The sequence below is a fragment of the Populus alba genome, chromosome 1 (assembly GCF_005239225.2).
Source record: "Populus alba chromosome 1, ASM523922v2, whole genome shotgun sequence".
Classification (NCBI taxonomy): domain Eukaryota; kingdom Viridiplantae; phylum Streptophyta; class Magnoliopsida; order Malpighiales; family Salicaceae; genus Populus; species Populus alba.
This window is the reverse complement of record NC_133284.1, coordinates 31,550,053-31,573,361: the sequence shown is the minus strand read 5'-3', so window position 1 is coordinate 31,573,361 and position 23,309 is coordinate 31,550,053. Positions and strand designations below refer to the sequence as shown.

Sequence of the window (23,309 nt, the reverse complement as noted above, 5' to 3'; positions counted from 1 at the left end):
TTCTTACCAAAGTGTGTAGATGACTTTTTATTTATTTTTTATATTCAATTTGATCCTTATTTTTTTTTATTGCTATTTGTTTTATTTTTAACTTCTTTAAATTAATTTTTTATTTAATTTGTCCCTTATTATTTGGTTTAATTTGATTTTTATATCAAATTTGGTCCTCATTCTTTAATTTTCTTAAGCCTTTCACTAATTAAATTTTGTTTTCAATTTCAAGCCTCAACATTATATTTCTCTTCAATTTTATCCCTCATCATTTGGTTTAATTAGATTTTTATCCTCGTTCTTTTGATTTTCTTTTAACCTTTTTATTAATTAAATTTTGTTTTTAATTTTATCTCTTAACATTTAATTTTAATTTATTTTTATATTGAATTTAGACCCCTCTTTTATTGTTGTTTTATTTTTATCCTTTTTTATTGTGTTTTTTTTTTTGTCTAATTTCATCTCTCAAAAAAAATTTTTTTTGAGATTTGTTTTTTCCTGTATAGGGTTAGTCATCTCATAACTAGGATCATGAATTTTGAAGGTTAACATAAGTTGAATTTGATCTTTTTTAGGTCCTTTTATAAATTTGATTTATTTTGAATTTTATCCTTCAATATTTAATTTTTTTATTGATTTTCTTGATTTTTTATTCACTTTCCTTTATGTGGTGCTATCTCAATTTTATTTCTATGGTCATAGGTTAGTAGTTTAACATGGATTAACTCAAATCTTTTTTTTCATTACTATTTTTTTAATTATTTTTTTTATAAGAGTTGACTTTGATTTTTTTTTTGTCATTTTTTAAAATTGATTTTTTTTTCAATTTATCATTCAATATTTATTTTTTTTAGATTGTTCTTTTTTTTTTATTTGTTTTTCAGGTTATCTCAATCCTATGTCTATAGTCACAGGGTTAACAAATTAACCTGGGTTAACCCAGATTCTTTTTTCATTGCTTTTTTAAAAAAAAATATATTTTTTTTTTTATTTCACTATTCAAAAAATTTATTCTTATAAACAAAACATAATTGAATACATGATTCAAATATCTTAATCTTAATTATTATTTTTTATCAAATATCAATTTATTTAATTAAATAAGTATATAAATATTTCAATTTATGGTTGAAAAGTTCTTTATATTTAAAAACATGTTAAAAAAGCCTGTATCAAATAAACACGAGGCTAATAACTAGTTACACCCACCCCTCGTCGTGGAAAAGACGATTACAACGAATACAACATCAAACAGGCGCCATTCTTTCAATATGCCATGCTGCAACGGCAACTAGCAGTGTTATTTTTCCATCACAAGGCTACTATAAAACAAAAAAATATTATTTTCATTAATAAAAAAAATATAAAAAAAAAGTAGTAATCCTTTATTCCCTTGGTCAAGGGTGCCAAGAGCGACCAGCCCTTGCAAACAAATTACAAAACTAATTTTTGAGTTGAAGTTACAAAACTAACTTGCTGGAAAATTAATCATCAATTTATATAGTGTACCTACATAACAACATGTCATTTATCATCTATCTTGCACCTCATGATCCCCATGCATGCTCAATCAATTATATCTACGAGGGTGATGTTTGGACAAAACGAACACAGATGGTTTCTTTGGCACACCTCGGTACTCTTCAGTTTCTATGAGTAGTTGACAGCTGGTCACCACTGTAATTGATTATGAAATGATGCCCCCCCACAAATGGCAAGAAATACGAACACTTCCAATTGTTTAAGTCTTGCCACTGATCAATCCAATCTCCGCCTCGAAACTTCAAGCTGCAACTTTGGCCTTTGCTTTCTCTTTCTTGGCATCTAATGATTTCAAGCCTTTGCCCAACCCAATAGGAGCCTGATCTTTCCCTGATGTTTGATCTTTTTGTTTATCCACTGGGTCATTAGAAGACTGTCCATTAGCTTCATTGCTCACTCCACTTGCTTCCTCGTTGTTGATGGAATCTGGAGTCGCCCCGGAGTTAACGATGTTGAGGAGCTGAGTGAATGGTGGCAAAGCTTGTACAGGAACACCATGCGAGCGAATCAAGAGCCCCCTAGCAGCTGCTTTCTTCCTAGCTTCTGCTGCTGCACGAGCAGCTCGTTCATCGACTCCCCTCCCTCGTGGAAGGGCTTCACCAACTATTGCTGCATTAAGGGATTTGTTAATGGAACTGCTAGAGCCCCCAGATCCAGATCCTCCAGCAGCGGCGGCAGCTTGGAATGCATGCAGCAGGTCAGGATTAGCCTGACACTCAAATCAACATCAGAAATTCTGGTCTCCAATAGACACCAGCAGACACTTACAAAGAGACTATACATCTTGTCACTTAACTTAATTCGTGTAATTACTAATTAGAGATGCAAGGACCACACAAAACTGGAAGAAAATTGTATCAGGCAAAACAAAGAATTTCTGATGAATGCACAACGTTTTTGAGCACAACTGCTTCGGCATGCTTTATGTTTTACAGGGAACCATTTCCACAAGCACAAAAATGATAAAATGGCCATATCCATCATCTAAATACCAACAAACCATCTCATCAGATTAAATCAAAGAAAAATTAAATAACACTTGCCTTCAATATATCTATCGCCTTTTGAGCAGAAGTTGCATTCAATGTCTGACCTTTCTGCTTCTGCGCATTCATCTGTAATTAAAAATATATTAAAAGTTCAGAAACTGAGTAACAGAAAAATAAAATAACATTTTTGTAACACTGCATCAACCTGCAGTTCTCGTGCCTTAAATGTGCTCATCCAGTTTTGGGAATCTCGTGTCCTTGAGTCCTCCTCACCAAGTTGTTTGACAAGTATGTCGTAGGTTTTCTTCTCATGCTGTGCACAAGCAAAAGCTAATTCAGTCATCTGTGCTTTCTCTATATCAGAGAAAATCAATACTAAAGAAATGTCAAGCAAAAACATGCCTGGTGTGATAGCTTGAACGCGCCCATACAGTTAAATGCGATTGCAAGAGCATGGTAGCATACAGCAGTTTGAATATGCTCCTCTCCTAAAAGCCTCTCGTTCTTTTTCAAGGCCTCTTGCAGATAGCGAAGAGCCGTGTTCATCTTTCCAATGTCCTGATACATCATTGCAACATTTATGAAGGTTGCAGCCACATCAGGGTGATCTGGGCCAGATGACAAGCTCAATAAGAGCAGTGCACGAGACATGTGTCGCAGTGCAAGTTCTGTTTGGTTCAGTCCATGGTAAAAGAGAGCCATGTTTCCGTAACTGCATAATTGCAAAAACACAGTGAGCCAATTCAACCAAACGAATTTTAAACAGGTTGCCAACTGTTGAATGCAGAAACTGAAATGAAGATATCTCAATTTTCAAAGAATTTAAGAATGCAAATTTGTCAGACAATTGTCAGTGCACAGCAAAATAACAACACACCACTGCAAATTAACTTAATACAAAGGACAAAATGGCAAGGAAATGATACCTGTGGGCAGTATCAGGGTGGTCTAATCCCAGGCAACGTTCATTTATGATCAACTCCTTATGCTGTTGGATGATTGCTCCAGCCATATCACCAGCATGGTACAGAACCATGGCCAGGTACCTGAATATTCAAGTTCAAGTGCAAATGAATAAACAGAGAATCACTGCTGACTAGAAAAAGCTAGTTGAAGTTGGGTCTGATTATTGTAGATGACCTTGCATTTTCAAAGTATACTCAGATAGTTAAAATAAGCATGATTTCACATGTCATTGACAAAAAGTCAAGGAAACAGAATCAGAAATTAAGAATTGTTTGGTTATTGAATTACAATACCTACCGACAACAGTTAGCAACCTCACGATGCATTGGACCAGTCACCTAAAACACAAAATATAATGGTCAAGATATTTATCTCAGAGACTTCCTAACTGGATGAAGAAAAAAGAACAAAATACCTGTTGAAAAATGGAAAACAAAATAAAATGGTCAAGATATTTATCTCAGAGACTTCCCAACTGGATGAAGAAAAAAGAACAACATACCTGTTGAAGAATGGAAAATGCCTCAGAAAATAATGTGTAGGCTTCACTAAGCATCCCCTGAAGCAAAAGAAAACGACAGTATTAAATAACCGCAAACAACTTTCAAGAAACATGTAGCATATTCTCTGAAATGTTTTTACATTCCACAAAGTCCAAGATCATATGCTAGGCTTGTAACTTGCCATCATGCAAGGCTATGCTACTTGAAAATAGGTTACCAAATAATAATATTCTGTTTTTTTTTTTTCAGATACTGTCTTTACCAAAATTATGGTGTGATGAAATCCATTTTAACCCATGCTCAAATAGGATTTTAACACAACTAAATTTGAAGCTAAAAACCTGTAACTGTTCTGGAAAAAGCACTATCCCAATCAAAGAATTTAATTCTTGAAGGATCAACACAGTACAATCATCCAAGACCACTAATGAAGGCAACCTTGTCCAGGACATACCTCAGCCAGTTGAACTTTTCCTGTTTCCACAAGATCCTTGGCTTCTGAGCATAGAGGAACTGAATGCTTCACCACAGGTTGGAGATTCAAGATATCTGACATTTGGAAAGGCATTGCAGTATGGAGATCATATTTGCGAGCTGCAATGGTGATGCCCACCTTTTAAGGGAACCACATAAAACACAAATCATTTGCCATTTAGAATGTCAACCACAAGCCAGCATGAAATTCACTAGTCTATTCTGAAGTACCAGAATATAATTACAATTAGCACCCCAAAGGCAAACATAAAATGTTTTTCTTTGGCAAGAAAACAATAATAGGAAACAATGATCACAGTGGTAGAAGAAAAAAGAAGCATGGGCATTTATGGCCACTAATGAACATATACTTATATGGAAAAAAAGAAAAACTGTTCCAGGCAGCACAGGATGGAAATGTCATTTACCAAAAATCAATCATTGTGAAAACCCCACCAACGAAAAATATAAGTATGTCAATATGATGGATGACATAGGAACTGAAACGGACCTTTTGGCAAAGGTTGCGTATAACTGAGACTTTCTTCACTTGTAACCTTGCATCCTTTGGCAACTCAAACTACACATAGGAGAACATTAGATCCAGCATATTATACTCGCATCTTATATTTTAGAGCTAAGGTAATAGAATAATGCCCCATTACAAATGATAATAGCAACGTTTCTCTTAAGTCAAATAAAAAGCCATGTAAGAAAATCGACTAATTCAATTTCAAGTTAATCTCAAATTATATAACCCACATGATGGTAAAAGATACCTCGTATTTGAGCTTTGCAAGTTCCTGAAGGTCAGACCATAGAGTTTCTGAGCTAACATTCATATATGAGGATTGGTTCTTTCTTGCAGATGCTCCTTTCCACCTTGTTTGGCCCCTAGAGGATTTTCTTGAAGAATGATTGCTAGCTTGTTCCTGTAAGTGTTCCAACATAAGAAACCAGTCGATTAAACATTGATGAAAGAGATTAGATATAATCGTAAAAATATTTCAAGTTCAAACACAAGTCCTCTTCCTGTGAGATTCGACCTATCAAATCTGGGAAATGGAATGGTCAGAAGGGAAAACATAGCAAATGGGGGCCTTAAGAAGTATAGCTCATAACAGTTTAGGAGCAAATACAATGTGTGATGGAAGTAACTGAAAAACAATTATGACTAGTAATCTTTTGTAGACATACTTTCTTTGTTGCTCTTGAAGGCGAATTATTAGTTGAACCTTTCACACCAACAGCTTGACAACTTCCGAAGAAACAATTGTAAAAATGAGAGACTGCTGGCCCTAAATCATTATCATCTGTGTCCCTGAGGAGATCCTGTATCAACAGAACAAAAGGAAGGCAGGAGAAAGCCAATCGCTTAGTACCAGGGGCACGGGTTTAAAAGACATATATGTGCTTGCGTGTGCACTTTTTCATATTTAGTGTCCTCCGCAAATGCCAATAAGAAAACTTAGAATTTCTTATTCTGATTGCACAATAACAGCTTGCTGTTCTTGCCCATGTAAAATTAAATTGATGAATCAAAACAGCCACCAATCCCCATAACTAGATAGGAGAATTTAAATTTGAACAGCAAATGAAGATCAATTAATAACAAGTCCAGCCTACCAGAGACTCATCCCCAAAAAAATCTGTCCATTAGATCAGTGGGCCCCACACGGAGTCACTGATCTAATAGCTGTATTCTGCAGAACATTAGCATTTTTCCACAGTTTGCATCAAAGATCTCTTGCCAATTAATGACAAGATGCGCATATAATGCATTAGAAAGGATAGAATGAAAGCAGCTTCTGTCCCAAACAGGTTTGCACATGCAACAAAATCACTTGAAGACAGATGCCTGGCCTGGACTGACCAAATACCAACTAACTAGTGATTAACTGGAGCAAAATTATACTAAGAAAAGACTTTAGAGAACTACAAAATGCCTCTCTTACAAAACTGGGTGGTCCAGTTGCCAAAACACTACAGACACTATGCTGTCAACATGCAGGCAATAGGCCTTGCATTAATTTGAAGACCTTCAAAAGTTAGTCAGCACTTTTTTTTTTTTGAAAAATAGAAAGAACAGCAATACGTAGCATTTGAGGGGGTCAGATAAAGCTGATCACCTTGAGGACGTGCTTTGCAGACCTGACAATGATCTCATTAGAACAAAGATCCCATAGATGAGGTAAGTGTTTTGTCCCTTCAGCAACCTAGAGAAATCATTGATTTGTGTCAAATGTAATAGCCCAATAACAGAAAACAGATTAAATAATAGTGACTTCTGCTATCACTATATTAATAAATCAAATTTAAGTTGAGCTACAAAACTTGTTATTTGACGAAATAATTTGTCAGAATCTTCGCACAAATGTTAGAGAGCATTAAATAAATGTATAAGCTTACCTTTCCCATGTAGCGAACATTAATTCCATGAGCATGTAGTGCTTCAGTAAGAGTCTGTCCATCCATGGGTGAGACTTCAAGTGTGCAAAGATCTTGGATGAACTTTGGAAGCACAGTATTTGCAAGATATGAACTAACTTTCTTCACATTTTCTTCATCCGCTGCTATCTCCTGATAAATGGCAATTGAAAAAAATAATATGAACTCCTAGTTGTTTAGTGTTACTGTGTGGCTACCGGAACAGCTTTTGGGCCACGATTGGTAACAAAGGTATTTGGTCACTAAGAAAACCAGCAAATTCAAATGGATAATGGAATTTACAATAAGAAAACTGAAAGTTAGATGTTCACCTCTGGATTCCCAGACAACTTGAACTCAGTAAAAACATTAGGGTTAAAAAGTATTTCTTCGTGGGATTCAGAGCTTCCAGCAAGAGGAGGAGCACTTTCTTCTACAGTGTCAGCTTTCCCTTCTTTAGTTATCGCCTGAAGACGAATGCAAAAAGCCACATGATTCAAATAAGTGCTCACACACTTGTGGGTAATAGTGTTCATATACATATTACAATAAAGTGCACTTTATTCTAGCATGGTGCCAGAAGTGAAGAAAAGGTTGCCAAACAATCTTACTTGATTGTTGACGGGCACTGCAGCTTCCTCAGATTTAACTTGCTTATCAGCACCAGCTACTTCTGTAGAATCAGCAGCCACTTGAACCCCTCCCTCAGATTTAGGTCTACTCTTCAACCTTGCCACAGCTTCGGCCTTTGCCGTTAAAAGAAAAAAAAGAATGAACATGCAGAAATAAGCCCATGATTACCAAATTTTGTCCACATGAACATACCTGACAGAAGGCAGTGATTAATTCTGGTCTCAATATGCAAAACCGCGAGCCAGGTCTGGTATAGTTTGCATCACGAGGAGTTACTCTCATCAAGTCCAGTAGATAATGCCTGATGAAAGAAATAAAATTACCAATCATAACAAGCGCTTATAAAAGAATGAATATTCTATGGATGTTAACAATTAGGTACCACCGAACTCCACTCAACAGCACTTTGATGCTGAAAGTTTATTAAACAGATAGAAGCACGGTAATGCAAATGCTAATTTCATTTCATATTTTAGTGAAAAAAGAATACAACTACAAAAGGATCAGCAGCCATGTAAGGCAGTTCCCATACTGATGGTGTCATCATTAATCATTACCATAATACAAAAAAGGCAATAAAGAAGACAGAGAAAAGGCCACCAAGTGATAGAAGTGAAGAGAAACTATGAAGATAAAAACCCAGGAGATCAATCACCTCACCTGTCATCACTACCCACAATGCCCTTGCATTCCACTGGTGCAGCTAATTTGAAAGCATCCCCGGATCCATCTAGGACAGTATGTTCCTTTAGATGCAGGCGTTCGGCAGCTTCAACCACCTGAGTCACACAGAGATCAGAACTTAATGAGAAAGTGTGATATACAAATCTGAGAACATACTAATGTTTGGATGTAGCATGGTGCCCAGGATATATAGCTGATGCCAGTTACGAACATACTTCCTAGGACTAGTAACAAAATTATCTACCCTGAATACAAGATGTTCTCAATTAATGATGCATTACCATCAACCCATAATGATAACTTAAATTTCTGCTCACCTTGGAATGAAAACCTTCATTCCAGCATATTTTCTTGCCATTATCAACAGAACCATACAGCAGAGAGTCTGATTTATCCCCTTGAAGAATGCCAGGTAAGACACTCTAAAACAAAATTCAAAAGAAGAGTGGGATGATAATAGGGCCAAAAACATTAAAAATAAGTCTAAAAAAGAAAAGACAGGAACAACAAAAATGACCACTGGCCGTCAAGTAAGACAGGAAGTTCAATGCAATGGGAAACGCAACATGGATTAGGATTTGCGATATTTTTTTTTCCCTAAGATGAGAGAAAGAGCAATCTTTAGCAAATAAGTAATAATATAACCTATGATGACAGAAAAAGCAGACACCAATTTTGTCAAGCAGCAAAAGAGAGCAATTTGCCTAAAATTGCATTCCTTTTTTATATAACTTCAATGATAACTGCATGCATGCATGTTAGACTATAGTGGTGCATGCATGTGAGTGTGTTTTCGTGTATGTGAACTTGAGTGTGATGGCGAATGCGAGAAAGAAAGAAGAATTGCAACTATGATGCACACCTGGGCTACCACTCTGTGACCCCTGTAATCAATTATGGCCATGGCAAGATTATATAAACCAGGGACATCAGCTTCCTGGTAGGATTTGGTGCCTTTCAGATCATTATTTGCCGAAGCATATGTAGCTTGTTCACTCTCAGCCAACTGTGGCTCAGAAGATTCGGGAGGCAATTCCATCACTTCTACGGTTGATCCGTCACATTTCACCCCATTGGCAGTGGCCTTTTCAGATGATTTAATTGAACTAGTGTTCTCAGTCTTTGAACTAGCATCAGAAGTACATTTCTTGGAGAGCTGTTCAAGGTCCGAATCCACAGCAAAACTGAAGAATATATTGTTGTGAACATACCTAGAATAAGAATGAACAAGAACGAGATATTATGGAAAAGTTTACTAATGATCACAAACCTCTCAAAGAAATAGCATTTTAGCTTGCATAGCCCGTAATCATTCATAAGAACATAAAGATGCAGCATACATCACGCAATGCTCAAACCAGCAAATAGCATTGACTTCAAGGACGGAATAGAAATTCAGAAGTTATAAGGGTCCCACTAACATATGAAAGCACTCTGGATCTGTTGGATTTATGGGAGGAATACATCTGCCGATGACTCCAATAGCTCCTTTAATTGCTGCATCAACAAAGTCAGAAGTCACTTTGTAGAGAGCTCTATCACGCAAGATCCTGCAACAAAACCACCCTGATAAGGGATAGAGGATGAAACTATATAAAGAAATTGTACATTGTAGAAACAAAACAGCACAGAACATGCATAACTTTATAAAGGTAGTAGCATATATGACAAGTATACCTTTCCTGAGGAGTTGAATGGGGAAACTCTCGACAGGATTGCAACTCCTCATTCCAATCTCTTTGCATGCCAATCAGCTCACTACCATACGAAAGAGTTAGTGCATCCTCCGCTCTGGCTGCATCAGGTCTGTGATCTGACCCAAAAAAAATCCATGAAGCTTATGCAGGTGAGATGTCAAATGAACCACTGAGTTCCACAGATCTGTCATTTTTATGGATAGCAGCCAATTCATCCAAAAGTGCATATTTGGTGCCATGTTATCACATGCTCTGTGGCTACAGTGCCTTGAATTGTAATTGTACTTCAAAACCCTGCTTTTTTTTTTTTTTTTATCTTCATTTTAGTAGCATATATATCCAATGTATTTTATTATAAAATTTCACCACCAAATAAAATTCTAATTATCTTTTCAGAACAATTAATTAGTTGACGCAGCCGGTTCTTACATTGCATGCCTGAAAATATACATGATCACATGGTACCTAAATAAGTAATTTCAGCCAAATTTAATCCTGAAGAAAAAACCACTATCTAAAAAATCAAGGTATGAATAAAAAAAAGGACAGATACAGGAATTCAGGGAAGATACATGGCCAGGTTGATTTTATCTTATTTCTTTTGGTTGTTATTGCTGTTAAGCTTGAAAAGCCTTATTGATGTGAAACTGGATGGCCGCCATGAGGGTAAAAACTGATCAGACTCGGAAGAGGAGATCCCTTCTCCTCCATCCAGTCTTTTCTCTTCCAATTGCCTCTTTTCATCTCTCTGGTCTTTAATTATTCCTCTGACTTCCTGTGTCACAATGCTTTGTACCAGTATGTAGCTGCAACACCATAGAACCCCCCTCCCCAACTTCCATAAAGGATACTTCATTAAAACTTATCAAAGCTTTAATTCAAGATTTGTCACCAGGAATGATGTGAGGCATAGATTATAATTCACAACTTAGAGAAAAATATCAACAGAAACTTCCTCAAATCTATGACAGGCGGACCATGTTTCTAAATGAACAAAGCAATGACATAAATGAAGGAAGAGTTCGAAGTTTGGATGGAATTAGACAAGTTTGAGAGTGAGCAACAAAAAAACAAAACTAATCAAGATTAGAAGTACAGCTCGCACCCCATCTAAAAGAAGCCAAAATACCTGGCTAGTTGTTTTACACTAAAAATTGCAAGGAAGAATGTCCATTCAAGTTAAAGCAGTGTTCTGCAACTTTAGGAACTAAATGGCATAAATATACAAAATAGAATACAAAAGTTCGACTTACCAGGAACTGGATATAATCCTAGCCATGAATTCGGTGGCAGGAGAGATTGTACATTTTCAAAAGGGTGTGCAGAGCCCTTACGCTCCAAAATTTCACGAAAAGCTTCAAAATAGGAACACACAAGGAAACATATTATTCAAAAGTCAGAACTGAGAAATGAACTTCAAGCCTCAATAAAATATAAATTCTCAATTGCCTTTCTTTACCTCTTTTGAATGTAGGACTGATTTTCTGCAGGAGTCCAACAAGGGTTGTTGCTTCAGAAGTAGCTTTGCTGGGCCTTGGGTCAAGGACATTCCCTGTGCTTGAATTGACATAGAACATCTTTGTGGTTCCAGTAACACAATATTTGTTACCCTCCAATGTTACTGCATCCAGATAAATCAAATCCCCAACAAGCCTGGAGAGGCAACCAAGAAAACAAATTATTTTGCTAAATCACACTCCAAGGGAAATGTTGGATTTTTTGTGCAAATAGTCAGAGGAGAGAGTGAGAGGGCTGGACCTTCTATGGCTTGGAGGGGGATTGAAGGATGAAAACACAATACTGTCCACACACTTGATTTCCTTTGTTGGGAATGATAACAATTTACCAACCGAGCCAGCAACATCCTCCATAAATCCCATCCCATCAAGCTCAGGAACCTCTGTTTTTCCAGTATCTACATTAAAGGCATTGTATGAACATCTTTGGCACTGAATGAAGTGTTAAGAAAAACTTTATAAGTAATTAAAGGAGAATGATAATGATTTTAGGATGAATATCACAAGCCACCTGAACCCGGAGCTTTGTTTTGTGCTGTTTCATACTCTAAAGCAAGAGATGTTGATAATGAAGCATGAAGTGTAGAAAGTGAAAGTAATTCTCTTGTGCGGTGAACATGTGCCCTGATCGATCTATCATCATATGGTGCTGCCAAAAAAGTTTCGATGTTAGAAGCGTCCATAAATGGATCTCTACTACCAAAAGAGAGAGCAATGCTAACAGACCAGTGACCATCTCCAAGGAGCAACCACCAGAAGTAATGTCAGCTACTTCAGATATTTCATTATAATCTTCTAGTTGATGAGTGGAACCATCCTTCGTGTGCAGCAACAAGTCATAGCATGTATAGAAACAAGTCTCAGGAGCATCAAGAAGGAATTGTCTTACATCCATGACAGAATCTCCAGGGTTCAACTGCGATTTTGTATTATTTATCAATTGATTGACATAAATAAGCAAATAACATGCCAAGAGCAAGAGCATGTTTAAAACTTGAGGTCATTAGTTACTTGTTTGAGCAAGGGAGGGAAAAAAAACTTCTGCATTGCAGAATGATGACAGAAAAAAACGATACTACCCAATGCACAGAGTGCTATAAAACAATTACTATCTAAATGGAACAAGTTAGCTCACTTGTAGCTCAAGCTTCTCGCTACTTTGTGTTTTGACAGGGACAGGGTAAAGATGAAGATCACCTGCACTCATAGGGAAAACACCACATGAGATGGGTGACAAAACAAAAGACAAAGATTATACAAACCAGTAACGCAGCATTTAATTAAGCTCAATTTCAACAAATGATTGGTGCAACCGTTTCACTGGGTTGGGTTGGCAGAGAAATAGTAATGTTACCAAACCAAGCCGTTAGCGAAACACTATGAGGTTTTGGAAAGCAAAAAAAAATATCATAAAAACAACCTTGCTTTGCTTCACTAGCAGAATTTGCTGTTTCAGATTCCTTTATCTCTGAGGAGCCATTAGTTGATTCACTCCCAGCTGGTACTTCATTAAGAGTAGCTACACCAGCTTCTGAAGCAGTTATGTCATCTTTCACAGGAGCGTTCGATGACGCCACTGGCTCCAAAGAATTTGTTGTGTTATTGGACCCTCTCCGATTCCTCCCTTTATTAGATTTCCCAGCCATTTTCACCTCCTAATTCGAAAACTTACTAAGGTTTACTAGCTTTCAAAATGAAAAGAATACCCAGTTCAGTGAAAACTGAAAATATCATCAATATACCAAAGAATCCGAATGCACAAAAGAGAATGCAATCATTCATTGATGTGTGTGTTCATGAGTGCATCTGTAAGTACTCTTGCATAAATGAATACATAAATCTTCCTGCACTTGCTTGTCTAGGAAAGTTCCAACCTGGTAGCTTTAAAGCCAAAAGGAGCTTTCAAGTTTCAATCATTGCAAAATGAACTAAAGTAACCATTTGAGTTATCGCGCGCACAGGGGACACTCCTAAACAAACTTGAATCCTGTAGCACCAACCAGCGTTGATGAATCTATTTTCACTTTCACCTTGAAACTGATGAGACCAGTCAACAAACACCAAAATCCCATCCCACATTGATAAACATAAAAATCAACTATTTCAAAGCCCAAAAACACATGCAATTTTAAACAACAGGGTTATTAAAAATTTAAATCAATCAAATTCCATAACCAAAAATCAAAACTTTGCACTTTAAACACTATTCTACACCCAAAAAAAAAATCAAAGAAATTAAAACCAACAAAAAAGAAAGAAAGAAATGAAAAATGGGTTCCTATAAAACAAGGAAATTATCAAGGAAATGAACTAAACATTCATTCTTTATTGATTAGTATTACCAATTAAGTGACGAAAAAAGCTTCAATCCAATCGCAGTTCTATATGTTGTTGTTGTTGCTGCTGTTATTGTTAGTTGTGTGTATGTGGATGCTAGTAGATGTATAAAAAGGGGGGAGAGGGGTTTTAGAGAGAGAAAGAGAGAGGCTGAGGTTTTAGCAGGAGAGCTCACAAAACAGGAAGTGGCTGAGAGGCGGCGAATTTTCTCCGTGTTACTGCGTTTAAGAACATGTTTGGAAATTGGTTAACCGTGGTTCGTTAAAAAATTTAAATTTAAAAAAAATATATTTTTTTAGTATTTTTTTCACATGCATATTAAAAATAAATTTTAAAAATTAAAAAAATATATTATTTTAATATATTTTCAAGTAAAACCTAATTTTTTTAAAAAAAAATTGCTATCATGATAACAAACAGACTCTAAATACATTTTAAAAATATGTTTGTCATGAAAAGTTATCAAATTGGTGTATTTTTTTAATGTTTTGATATTAAAAATATAAAAAAAAAAATTAAATTTTTTTTTAATATAATTTCAAATACAAATCATTTTTGAAAGGCACTCTACACTATAATATAAAACACTCCTTTAATATTATTAGATATTTAACCCTCATTTCACTATGGGTTAGATTTTTTTTTTTCTTAACAAAAAAAATTGTCATATTTTCTGTAACTTGATAGAAATTTTTTTTATTAACCCAAAAGATATATGCAGCATATGTTCTTCTTTGGCATTACTATATATTAAAAATAGAGCTTTATAATTTTGTTATATGTTTTTTATAAAATTATTGCAGTTTAATAACTCAAGTCACGAGTTTAACCAGTTAATTCATATTGACCTAAGAATTATATATATATAGACTTTTTTACCACATTTTTATATTTAAAAATATTCTAAATGAAAAAAAAAATATACATACATGTAATTAAATAAATTGAGAGCTAGGTGTTAATAAGTGAAAAGTACCATAAACGATGACTAAAAATAAAAACTGGAAACATTAAAGAGATATGTATAAATAAAATATTTAATTTCACAAGACGTGACATTTACATGGTTATGCTTGCTAATTTTTTCAATTAAAATAATTTTTTTATTCAATCAAACGATAATAAAAATAGACACACACGTTAAATTGATTAAATAGAATAAAAAAAATAAGAAAAGTTACATAATTTTTTGATTAGAAGATTAAATTGAAAATGAAATAACTCTAACAAAAATTAAAATTAAAATTAAAATAACAATAACTAAATTGAAAACAATAACACAACATTGAAATGTGAAATTTAAAACCAATAAAACTTTTATAAAAGAATTTTTTTAAAAATAAAAAAATAAAAATATAAAAATACTAAGAATCAAATTTAAAAATACAATATATATAGATTGAAATTAAAGAACTAGGTTGAAAAGAGATAAAACTTTTACAAAAAAGTCAAGGAATTAAATAAAAATAAAAAATAAGGATCAAACTAAAAAAAAATATGTTATGAATTGAAATTAAAGGACTAGATTTTAAAAAAAATTAAACTTTTACAAAAAAAAATGACAATGATAAAAATAAGAAACGAAAAAAAAAAGATACATAAGTTTTTGATTAAAGGGTTAAATTGAAAAAAAAACAACTTTAACAAAAATAAAAAAATAAAATTCAAAGAATGATAACTAAATTGAAAACAATAACATACCATATACTTATATTATATTAAATAATAAAATTTAAAACTAATACAATTTTTTATAAAATGGTTAAAAAAAAATAACTTACATTAAAATATTATTTAATTTAAGTAATTTTTTAATCAATTTACCAAATTGATATCATACACAGCTCGATAACTTTTCAAATAATTTTACATATTTTTTGAACCTATATATAACTTTACATCAAATCATCAATTTAAAAAATATTCACCATCATTTCTCCACTTCATCTTACTTTATACTAGTTTCTTAGAAAGCACTTTCACTCCATGTTGGATACAAATATTTGAAAAAACAAATGTTTGGATTGTTAAAAACTTCTTGGTATTATTATAGAGCTTGATATAACAATTTAAACTTTAATAATTTTTGTTTAACTTTTTGTTTGATATCTAGTTCAACTTGACAACTTCGTAACACGAGTTATGAACTCTATCGGGTTAAATTATTATTTTTTATTATATTATATGATAGAAAACATTAAAATTAATTCTTTAACAATCTAATATTAAAAAATAATACCAAGCTCTATAACAATACTAAGAAGTTTAACCAAATAACAATGCCGCCTTAAATGATTGACTTGAAAAAAAAATAAAAAAACAAAGTGACTCGATTTAGGAGTGTGTTTGAAAATGCGGTTTGCATCACGTTCCAAAAAAATTTTAATTTTTTTTATATTTTTATATAATTTTAATATACTGATATCAAAAAATTTTTTAATATATTTTTAAATAAAAAATGCTTTCAACCAGTAATATTACTATAATTCCAAATAAATCCAAGCCAGACATGTGTATTGTAGCCGAGGAGGCCCGCGCACCTTCCCATCTCTTGTGTTTTTAAAAGTGACTCCTCATCCTTTGACCACCTAAGCTATTTAATAAAAAAGTGTATTATAATATATTAACATGTTTAAAATGAAAAGTGAAACTACTCTCGGGGTTTTAGAGAATGTTAGGATAAAATTACAGTGAGGTGTGCTTGTTTTTTTTTTTTTAATGTACAACTTAAAAAGCTACACCAAACTCTATTCCAAACACATCCTCAATTGTTTAGATAATTGGTTTTCGTCATTTTCACACATAAACTACTCCAACTTCCATAAATGTTTTACAGTTTATCACCCACGAGGTAAAAAAGGAAATCAAGAATTTTACTCCACACCACGCGATCCTTTTCTTTTATGTGATCTGGTTTCTGAATTACGGGGGAAAATCACTCAGCCACGTGTCCAGATAGCATGTAACCGGAATAACTGCTTTGCGTATGATACAGCCACACGCAAGAGAACTCCCGCACGAATCTCAAGCGCCACCAAAACAATCCTCTTTTGCTAACATGCACCGCGCCCCATTTTAATAATAAAGTAAACTGCACACCAGCTTTTCGTCCTCCGACCATCCAGAAAGTACACAAGATTTTAGAAAAAAAAATTGAATTTTTTGTCACACTCAATAACAGCCCTTCATCTACAAACGTTTCGGCTACACCCTTGATACATCAATTTCGAGGCAACATTTTCTTTTGATAAAAAACTAGATTTCCATCCAACAATATCCAATGCATAAATTATTTTCTAAAAAATCACTATTTTGATTACTAGCTCATACATCTTAACCCATGATTCTAGATAAATGACAATTTTACTAAGAGCATATTTGACTGTGTGGTTACGGTTGTTTTTCAAATAACTTTTCGTACTAAAATTGCATGTCAATGATTTTTTTTTATTTTTTAATAAATTATTTTGACATCAGTACATCAAAATGATTTGAAAACATTAAAAACATGTTAATTTAAAGTTAATAAAAAAATTTTAATTTTTTTCAAAAACATTTTTGAAATGCAAAAATAAAAGAGGCCCTAAACACCTCACTCTTTTTGAGCTGGTAGAGCAATAAGAGATGAATATAAAAAATCTATAAGCTTATCCTCCAATGCATTTTTTATATCAACTTGATGAGAGAATTGAAATAAATAATAGTCAAATTGAGATCTATAAACATATTTTTAATTGTCGGTGAGAAAAAACAAAAAAATTCAATTAAATTAAGAAAACTAAAAAAAAATAATTGAAAAAACCGAATAGTGAAAAAAACTAATTAAACCAATTAAAATTTTAAAAAAATCGATCAGTTCAGTTCTTTTTTGGTTTTATAAGCCCGATACCAAAAAACCAAACCGAAAAAAAACCTAGAAAAAAACAAGTCAAACTGAAAAAAACAAGATAGAATTGGTTTTTGTCATAAAAAACCAAAACCGGTCTGTTTGAACCGGTTTCAGTTTTTTTTTTAAAATTTTTAGTTTGATTATTTTTTTTTGATAAAAACCAAACCAAATCAAACTGAAAATAATCACCCCTACTAACAACCTTGTTTCTCACACCATTTCGTTTATTAGATTGAAGGTATTGTGTGCTTTTATTATTTTGATTATCAAACTTAGTGTGTTATTTTTTAATACCTTCAATTACTTGCACATGAAAGAATTATTGAAATAAATAGAAATTAGTATCCTTTGGGGTGGAACTGCAGTGGACACAACCACCTGTACACGTGCATAAATTAATTTTAGAAGGTAAATATTTCATCAATTATGATAGTATTGGTATTTATTATTTCTTTCACCTATTTATGACAAAATTTGTGCCCTTCAAATAAAGAGATTTCTTATTTTTGGATAGAAAATGCAATGGTTACAACCATACGTATGCATTTCTAAGGAAGATCCGAGAAATGTTGGTCAAAAGGAGGATGATATTGCCGTAAAAAATCTGTCAAAGTGGGCGTATTGAAACTTGTAGGACGTAATAACAAAATACTTAGTAGTTGGATGGCTTAGATGTAGTTATCCCTTGATAAATAAAAAAAGCAACCCACTATCCCGCCACACCCAACAGTCTCATCATTCTCTCTCACTTTCTATTAAAATCCAAAAGAGAAAACAAACCAAAAATCAGAATAAAAAAAATAAATGGAGATACCGGTGATTGATCTCTCGAGATATTTAGAGATCGCAGATAGACTGAGCACTGATCCGGTTATTTTATCAGGTCAAATCGAAGAATTCGGGTCATGGCTCAGTGAATTGTGTAAAGAAGTGAGTCAGATCCTGAGAGAAACTGGAGCTTTGGTAGTTAAGGATCCGAGATGTACCGCGGAAGATAATGACAAGTTTATTGATATGATGGAAAAGTACTTTGAAAGACCTAGAGAGTTCAAGTTACTGCAAGAAAGATCTCACTTGCATTATCAGGTAGTACATTGAAGTTTTTTTTTTTTTTTGTTAATTGTGTTGTTTTGGGGTTTTGGTTTATGGGTTTTTGATGAAGTGAGAGGAAAGAGAGAAAGTTTTGTTTTTTGGGATGGGAGGTGAGAATTTTGAGGATGTGAAGGTGTTAATGTGGATGATTGTATTGGATGATAAATTTTGGGAATTGGGCTGGTTCTGGGTTTTGGATGTTTTAGTTGAGGAAGTGTGGGGAAATGAGGGAAAGTTTTGATTTTGAATTTGGGGTTTTAGGAACCAAAGTGTTTCTTGAGTTTGATTTAGATGATGTTTAGGAGAATGTAGGGAGATAAATTCTTTTGGTTTCTCAGAGTGTTGGGAAAAGTGAAGGGAATTTATCGAATCGGGTTTTGATAATAGAGGGGAAAATTTTGGAACATTGATTAGTACCTGATAGGCTGTATTGGTTATAGTGATTAGACTGGATTTGCATTACCACGTTGGCGATCAAGTTTGTCTGGTTGTGGAGGAAACGTGACAAATGGAAGGGGAAAGAGTATTGAACATTTATCACTTCTAAATCTTTTGCTATGTTTGGTTTTGGGTCCCTACCTTCTTTGCATAATTGGAGTCGGAGAATTGTGATTTCTAAGGTTTCCGTGAAATGTGAGAGAGAATTGGAAGCTTAGATCGCTTTCTTTCTATTTTATCAAAGTGGAAAAGTTTGGTTACCGCCTCGGGAATATTGTCGACGATGATAACCCCTTGTTCAAGTTGATCTAATTGTTTGACAGGGTGGATATTTTTTTTTTATCACTGAATGCCACAACAAAAAAAAATTGCTTATGTGAATTTTAGTACTAGTTGTTTGAAGCAGAGGAATTATTGATTTATTATTCCTGTTTTTGTTTGCTAGCTGAAAATAGTTGGGATTTTAGGATGTTGATGGCGACTAGAATTGTTCATATGGATTTGTTATGGAAACACCACTCTAGAATAGCACATCATGATTGATGAAGCTGTGAACTATTGTAGTTCCAGAAAGGGACTCTGATTGGTATTCAGTAGTTTAGTTGTTTTTTGGTTTTTGAGAAGATCAAAGAAATGAAAAGGTAGATACTCACAACTGTTTTGTTCAAGAAGTTGCCTTCTCTTTCTAGTTTTAAGTTTTAAAGACTAAGTATAGGTTTTATTTTTCTGACTTCGGAGTCATAAAGGAAAAGGAAGGGATTGTGGAAGGATTTGTTATTGCCCCAAATTCAGTGGTTAAATTGTATTTTAGTTATTTTTTTTGTAAAAAAAGAAATAAAAGAATCGTTTTGTGAAATGGGGATATCAGGTTGGAGTGACACCTGAGGGAGTGGAAGTTCCAAGAAGCTTGGTTGATGAAGAGATGCAAAAGAAGTTAAAAGCAATGCCCAAAGAGTTCCAACCATCCACTCCTAGTGGACCAGATCCTAAATGGCGATACATGTGGAGAGTAGGTCCTCGGCCATCAAACACTCGCTTTAAGGTATGGGATCATTCTTTTCCCTTTTAACATTTTGGTCCTCTAGTTAACTGTTTGCTAACTTCAATCCCATTCTGATAGGAACTTAATTCAGAACCTGTAATACCTGAAGGTTTTCCTGAATGGAAAGACACTATGGACTCATGGGGTTGCAAAATGATCACTGCAATAGAGGTAATCTTTTTATGTGGTTTGTTGGCTTGATTGTATTTGTCTTCTATTATATCTCTTATAGTGTTCTCTATGCCATGTTTTTTGTCAGGCTGTTGCTGAAATGGCAGCAATTGGTTTTGGTTTGTCCAAGGATGCATTTACTTCTCTTATGAAACAGGTTAAAATTTTGATAATATAACTTTTTAATTTTGTGTATGTTCCTGTTTTCTATTCTCCTTGATCAATTTTTAGCACTGAAGCAGGAAATGTAAATTGAACAAAAGAATGATTGATTTGTTGTTTTTCTATGCCTTTTCATTTGACGATTAACTTTTTTTTTCCACTTTTGGTGCAAGTGTTCGACTCTGCTTTTTCAATGCTGGTTGGGTGTCGTAAGGATCCCTATTAGTGGCTTCTCTTTGTTAATATCTTATATGTTTTAGTAAAGTGTTCCAATCTTTAACTTCTTTACCTGTACTTTCATGCCATGTTCCTCTGTCTTCTTGGTTTTCTTTCCATATTTTTATTCAATTTATTTATTCCTTTTGTCGGGCTTGATGACAATTGAACCTAGAACACAGGGACATCATGTCCCATTCCTCCACTACTTGAGCTGAACCCCAAAGGCTTGACAAGTGTCTCACCTTAATTGTTTTGTTTTAGCATTTTATTAACAGACAAGGAGTGTGAATTTCTTGTAGGAACTTCTTCATTACTAATTCTTTATCCACTTTCTCCCTTTAACTCAATGCTGTTATATTACTTATGTCTTAGGATCTATGATTTTCTTTTTGTTTCCAGTAGTAACAACTTCATGCACTGAATAACAATTCCCATTCTCCCTGTAAACACTAGGGACCTCATCTGCTTGCTCCAACGGGGAGTGATCTCAGCCGTTATGGTCAGGAAGGCACTGTCTTTGCAGGGTATCATTATGACCTTAACTTTCTAACAATTCATGGCAGAAGTAGATTTCCCGGTCTAAACATTTGGCTAAGGAATGGGCAAAAAATTGAAGTGAAGGTTCCTTCAGGATGTCTTCTCATTCAGACAGGAAAGCAGGTAAAAGCATATAAAGGGATGACAATTTTTAAGACACGAAAAATTATGAACAAGATACTGATGGCAGTGTTATGATTAATCTTGACTTTGTGGTCATTGTTTTCCCCTCTTTGTGATTTAGTATTTACTCTCACGTATCATTTTCCTTCTAATTATCAGGTCATATATGCTACTAGCTTCCATTAAGAAAGCAGAAGAAACATATATCTGGTTTATAGAACACACAGCCAGTAATCCAATGTTGCGATTCACATGGAATTATTTACATTTGGAAGATAATTTAGATAATATATTGTTGTTGGTCCATTTAGTGTTCAGCTCAGTTAACTTTTTTTTTTTTTTCCAGTTCCATGCTGCATTTGTGGTTTGTAGCTCTGAATGACAGTTTAATCAACTTCTTGAGGACGACTTAGGCTTCAGTTGTATCTGGCTTTTAATCTTAACAGTATCTTGCATTATTTGCAGATAGAGTGGTTGACTGCAGGAGAATGCATGGCTGGCATGCATGAAGTTGTTGTCACAAACAGGACAATAGATGCAATCAAATTAGCATCACAGCAAAATCGCAGCCTTTGGAGAGTTTCATCAACAGTAAGTGGAGCTAAGCATACCATTTCCTCTATCATCATCCTCTTGGATTTTGGTGCTCGCAACCTTCTAAAGAGCAAACTGCATTTCTTAGAGAATCTTGTGCTTACTGGTTTTATCCTCGATCATATGCAGCTTTTTGCACACATAGCATCAGATGCCGTGTTGAAGCCTTTAGGCCATTTTGTTGAATCTCCATTGGCCAGCAAATATCCACTAATGTGCTCCGGAGAGTTTGTCGAACAGGAGCTTGCGGTGATCAACCTTAAAGGAAACAAAGGGGAATCTTGATAACTTGTCCTATTTTTTGTTGTTCTAGAGATGCAAACATCACCAAATGGTGGTTGGGATGGTTTGTTTGCAATAAAGAACAGATATTTATTGGGATAGGAGCATTTAATTATCCGTTTCTTAGCATATAATTCTGATACATCCCCATGTTCTGAAAAGTTAATTTTACATGGTGCAAATGTACTGATATCAGACCTGAAAGATCTGTTTAAATGATAAATTTCAATTGGAAATAGATGTTTTACATTTCTGAATGGCTGTTTGGGATATGGCTCTGGAGTCATTTCATTTGACCAGGACATGGTTTTCTGATCAGGACACAAAGGGAATTTTAATTTGCTTCACAGCCTCTGTTTTATCTTGGTGGGACTCTATTGGTTTCTGTTTTAGAACCAAATTTGGATTTACATAAGCCTCTGATTATGGGTTAAGAAACTCAATGAGCTCGTTAATAACTGACTGGGAAAGCATATTAATGATTGAAGCATAATTGTTGTGAAAATGCAATTAAACAGATTGAAGATCACTCACTCAAGAGGAAGAATGGATCAGTTCCTTTAGCGAGGCAAGTTAACCTAAGGGTGAGTTGAGTTTATTTATTGAAAAGTAATTTTTAGAAAATTATTTTTTAAATTTTTCTATGTTTATTTATTATTAGAAAAATTGATCAACGAAAAATACTTTCTGGTCAGTGAAAAATACTTTCCAGTCAAAGAAAAAATTTAGTTTGGTTTCTAGAAAATTATTTTTCTTTTATTTTGAACGGAAAACACTTTTCAAAAGTTGTAAAAAAATTCAAAAAAGTTATATTATTTACTGATTATATCAAATTTGGTTCTTAAACTTTTGATTGCTATATATATTTTGTTTTGAAATATTTATTTTTTAATTTTATTTCTTAGAATTTAATTTTTATATTTACTTTGATTCTTATTTTTATAATTGTTATTTACCTTTTCCTTATCATTTTTTAATTGAAAATTTTTTATCCATCAAA

General features: G+C 33.9%; 2 protein-coding genes across 4 annotated transcripts; one reads left to right on the top strand and one right to left on the bottom strand.

The window, feature by feature from the left end:
* Positions 1-1,382: 1,382 nt before the first annotated feature.
* Positions 1,383-13,974, bottom strand: LOC118047088 (clustered mitochondria protein). Of its 3 annotated transcripts, none has more exons than XM_035056268.2 (29): positions 13,766-13,974; positions 12,844-13,108; positions 12,559-12,620; positions 12,150-12,339; positions 11,935-12,072; positions 11,665-11,821; positions 11,366-11,559; positions 11,160-11,261; positions 9,887-10,022; positions 9,631-9,759; positions 9,072-9,420; positions 8,527-8,631; positions 8,186-8,304; positions 7,718-7,826; positions 7,504-7,638; positions 7,225-7,359; positions 6,875-7,045; positions 6,595-6,681; positions 5,663-5,797; positions 5,245-5,397; positions 4,977-5,045; positions 4,446-4,604; positions 3,991-4,047; positions 3,786-3,826; positions 3,449-3,568; positions 2,925-3,234; positions 2,728-2,835; positions 2,577-2,648; positions 1,383-2,242 (listed from the first exon to the last, which is right to left on the bottom strand). In XM_035056268.2, the coding sequence occupies exons 2-29, from the start codon at positions 13,067-13,069 to the stop codon at positions 1,775-1,777; spliced, it is 4,236 nt and encodes a 1,411-aa protein (XP_034912159.1). In that variant the 5' UTR covers positions 13,070-13,108; positions 13,766-13,974; the 3' UTR covers positions 1,383-1,774. The 3 variants fall into 3 exon arrangements, with proteins under 3 accessions (XP_034912159.1, XP_073268785.1, XP_034912160.1); XM_073412684.1 differs by having other exon boundaries at positions 11,665-11,806; XM_035056269.2 differs by having other exon boundaries at positions 12,844-13,078.
* Positions 13,975-18,377: 4,403 nt separating this feature from the next.
* LOC118047098 (uncharacterized) lies at positions 18,378-22,566 on the top strand. Its single transcript, XM_035056293.2, has 7 exons — positions 18,378-18,735; positions 20,048-20,221; positions 20,300-20,392; positions 20,481-20,549; positions 21,227-21,433; positions 21,899-22,024; positions 22,157-22,566. Exons 1-7 carry the CDS (start codon positions 18,454-18,456, stop codon positions 22,310-22,312), a joined length of 1,107 nt encoding a protein of 368 aa, XP_034912184.1. The 5' UTR covers positions 18,378-18,453; the 3' UTR covers positions 22,313-22,566.
* The last annotated feature ends 743 nt before the right edge of the window (positions 22,567-23,309 follow it).

Bases quoted from the DNA above. Each gene is read 5' to 3' on its own strand.
- LOC118047088 (XM_035056268.2), bottom strand. From the start codon at position 13,069: ATGGCTGGGAAATCTAATAAAGGGAGGAATCGGAGAGGGTCCAATAAC. The intron at 7,639-7,717 runs GTATGTTCATGT...TTAACGGCAAAG, and splicing joins TAATCACTGCCTTCTGTCAG to GCCGAAGCTGTGGCAAGGTT. The intron at 2,649-2,727 runs GTTGATGCAGTG...TTTTAATTACAG, and splicing joins TTAAGGCACGAGAACTGCAG to ATGAATGCGCAGAAGCAGAA.
- LOC118047098 (XM_035056293.2), top strand. From the start codon at position 18,454: ATGGAGATACCGGTGATTGATCTCTCGAGATATTTAGAGATCGCAGAT. The intron at 20,550-21,226 runs GTTAAAATTTTG...TGTAAACACTAG, and splicing joins TTACTTCTCTTATGAAACAG to GGACCTCATCTGCTTGCTCC. The intron at 22,025-22,156 runs GTAAGTGGAGCT...GATCATATGCAG, and splicing joins TTTGGAGAGTTTCATCAACA to CTTTTTGCACACATAGCATC.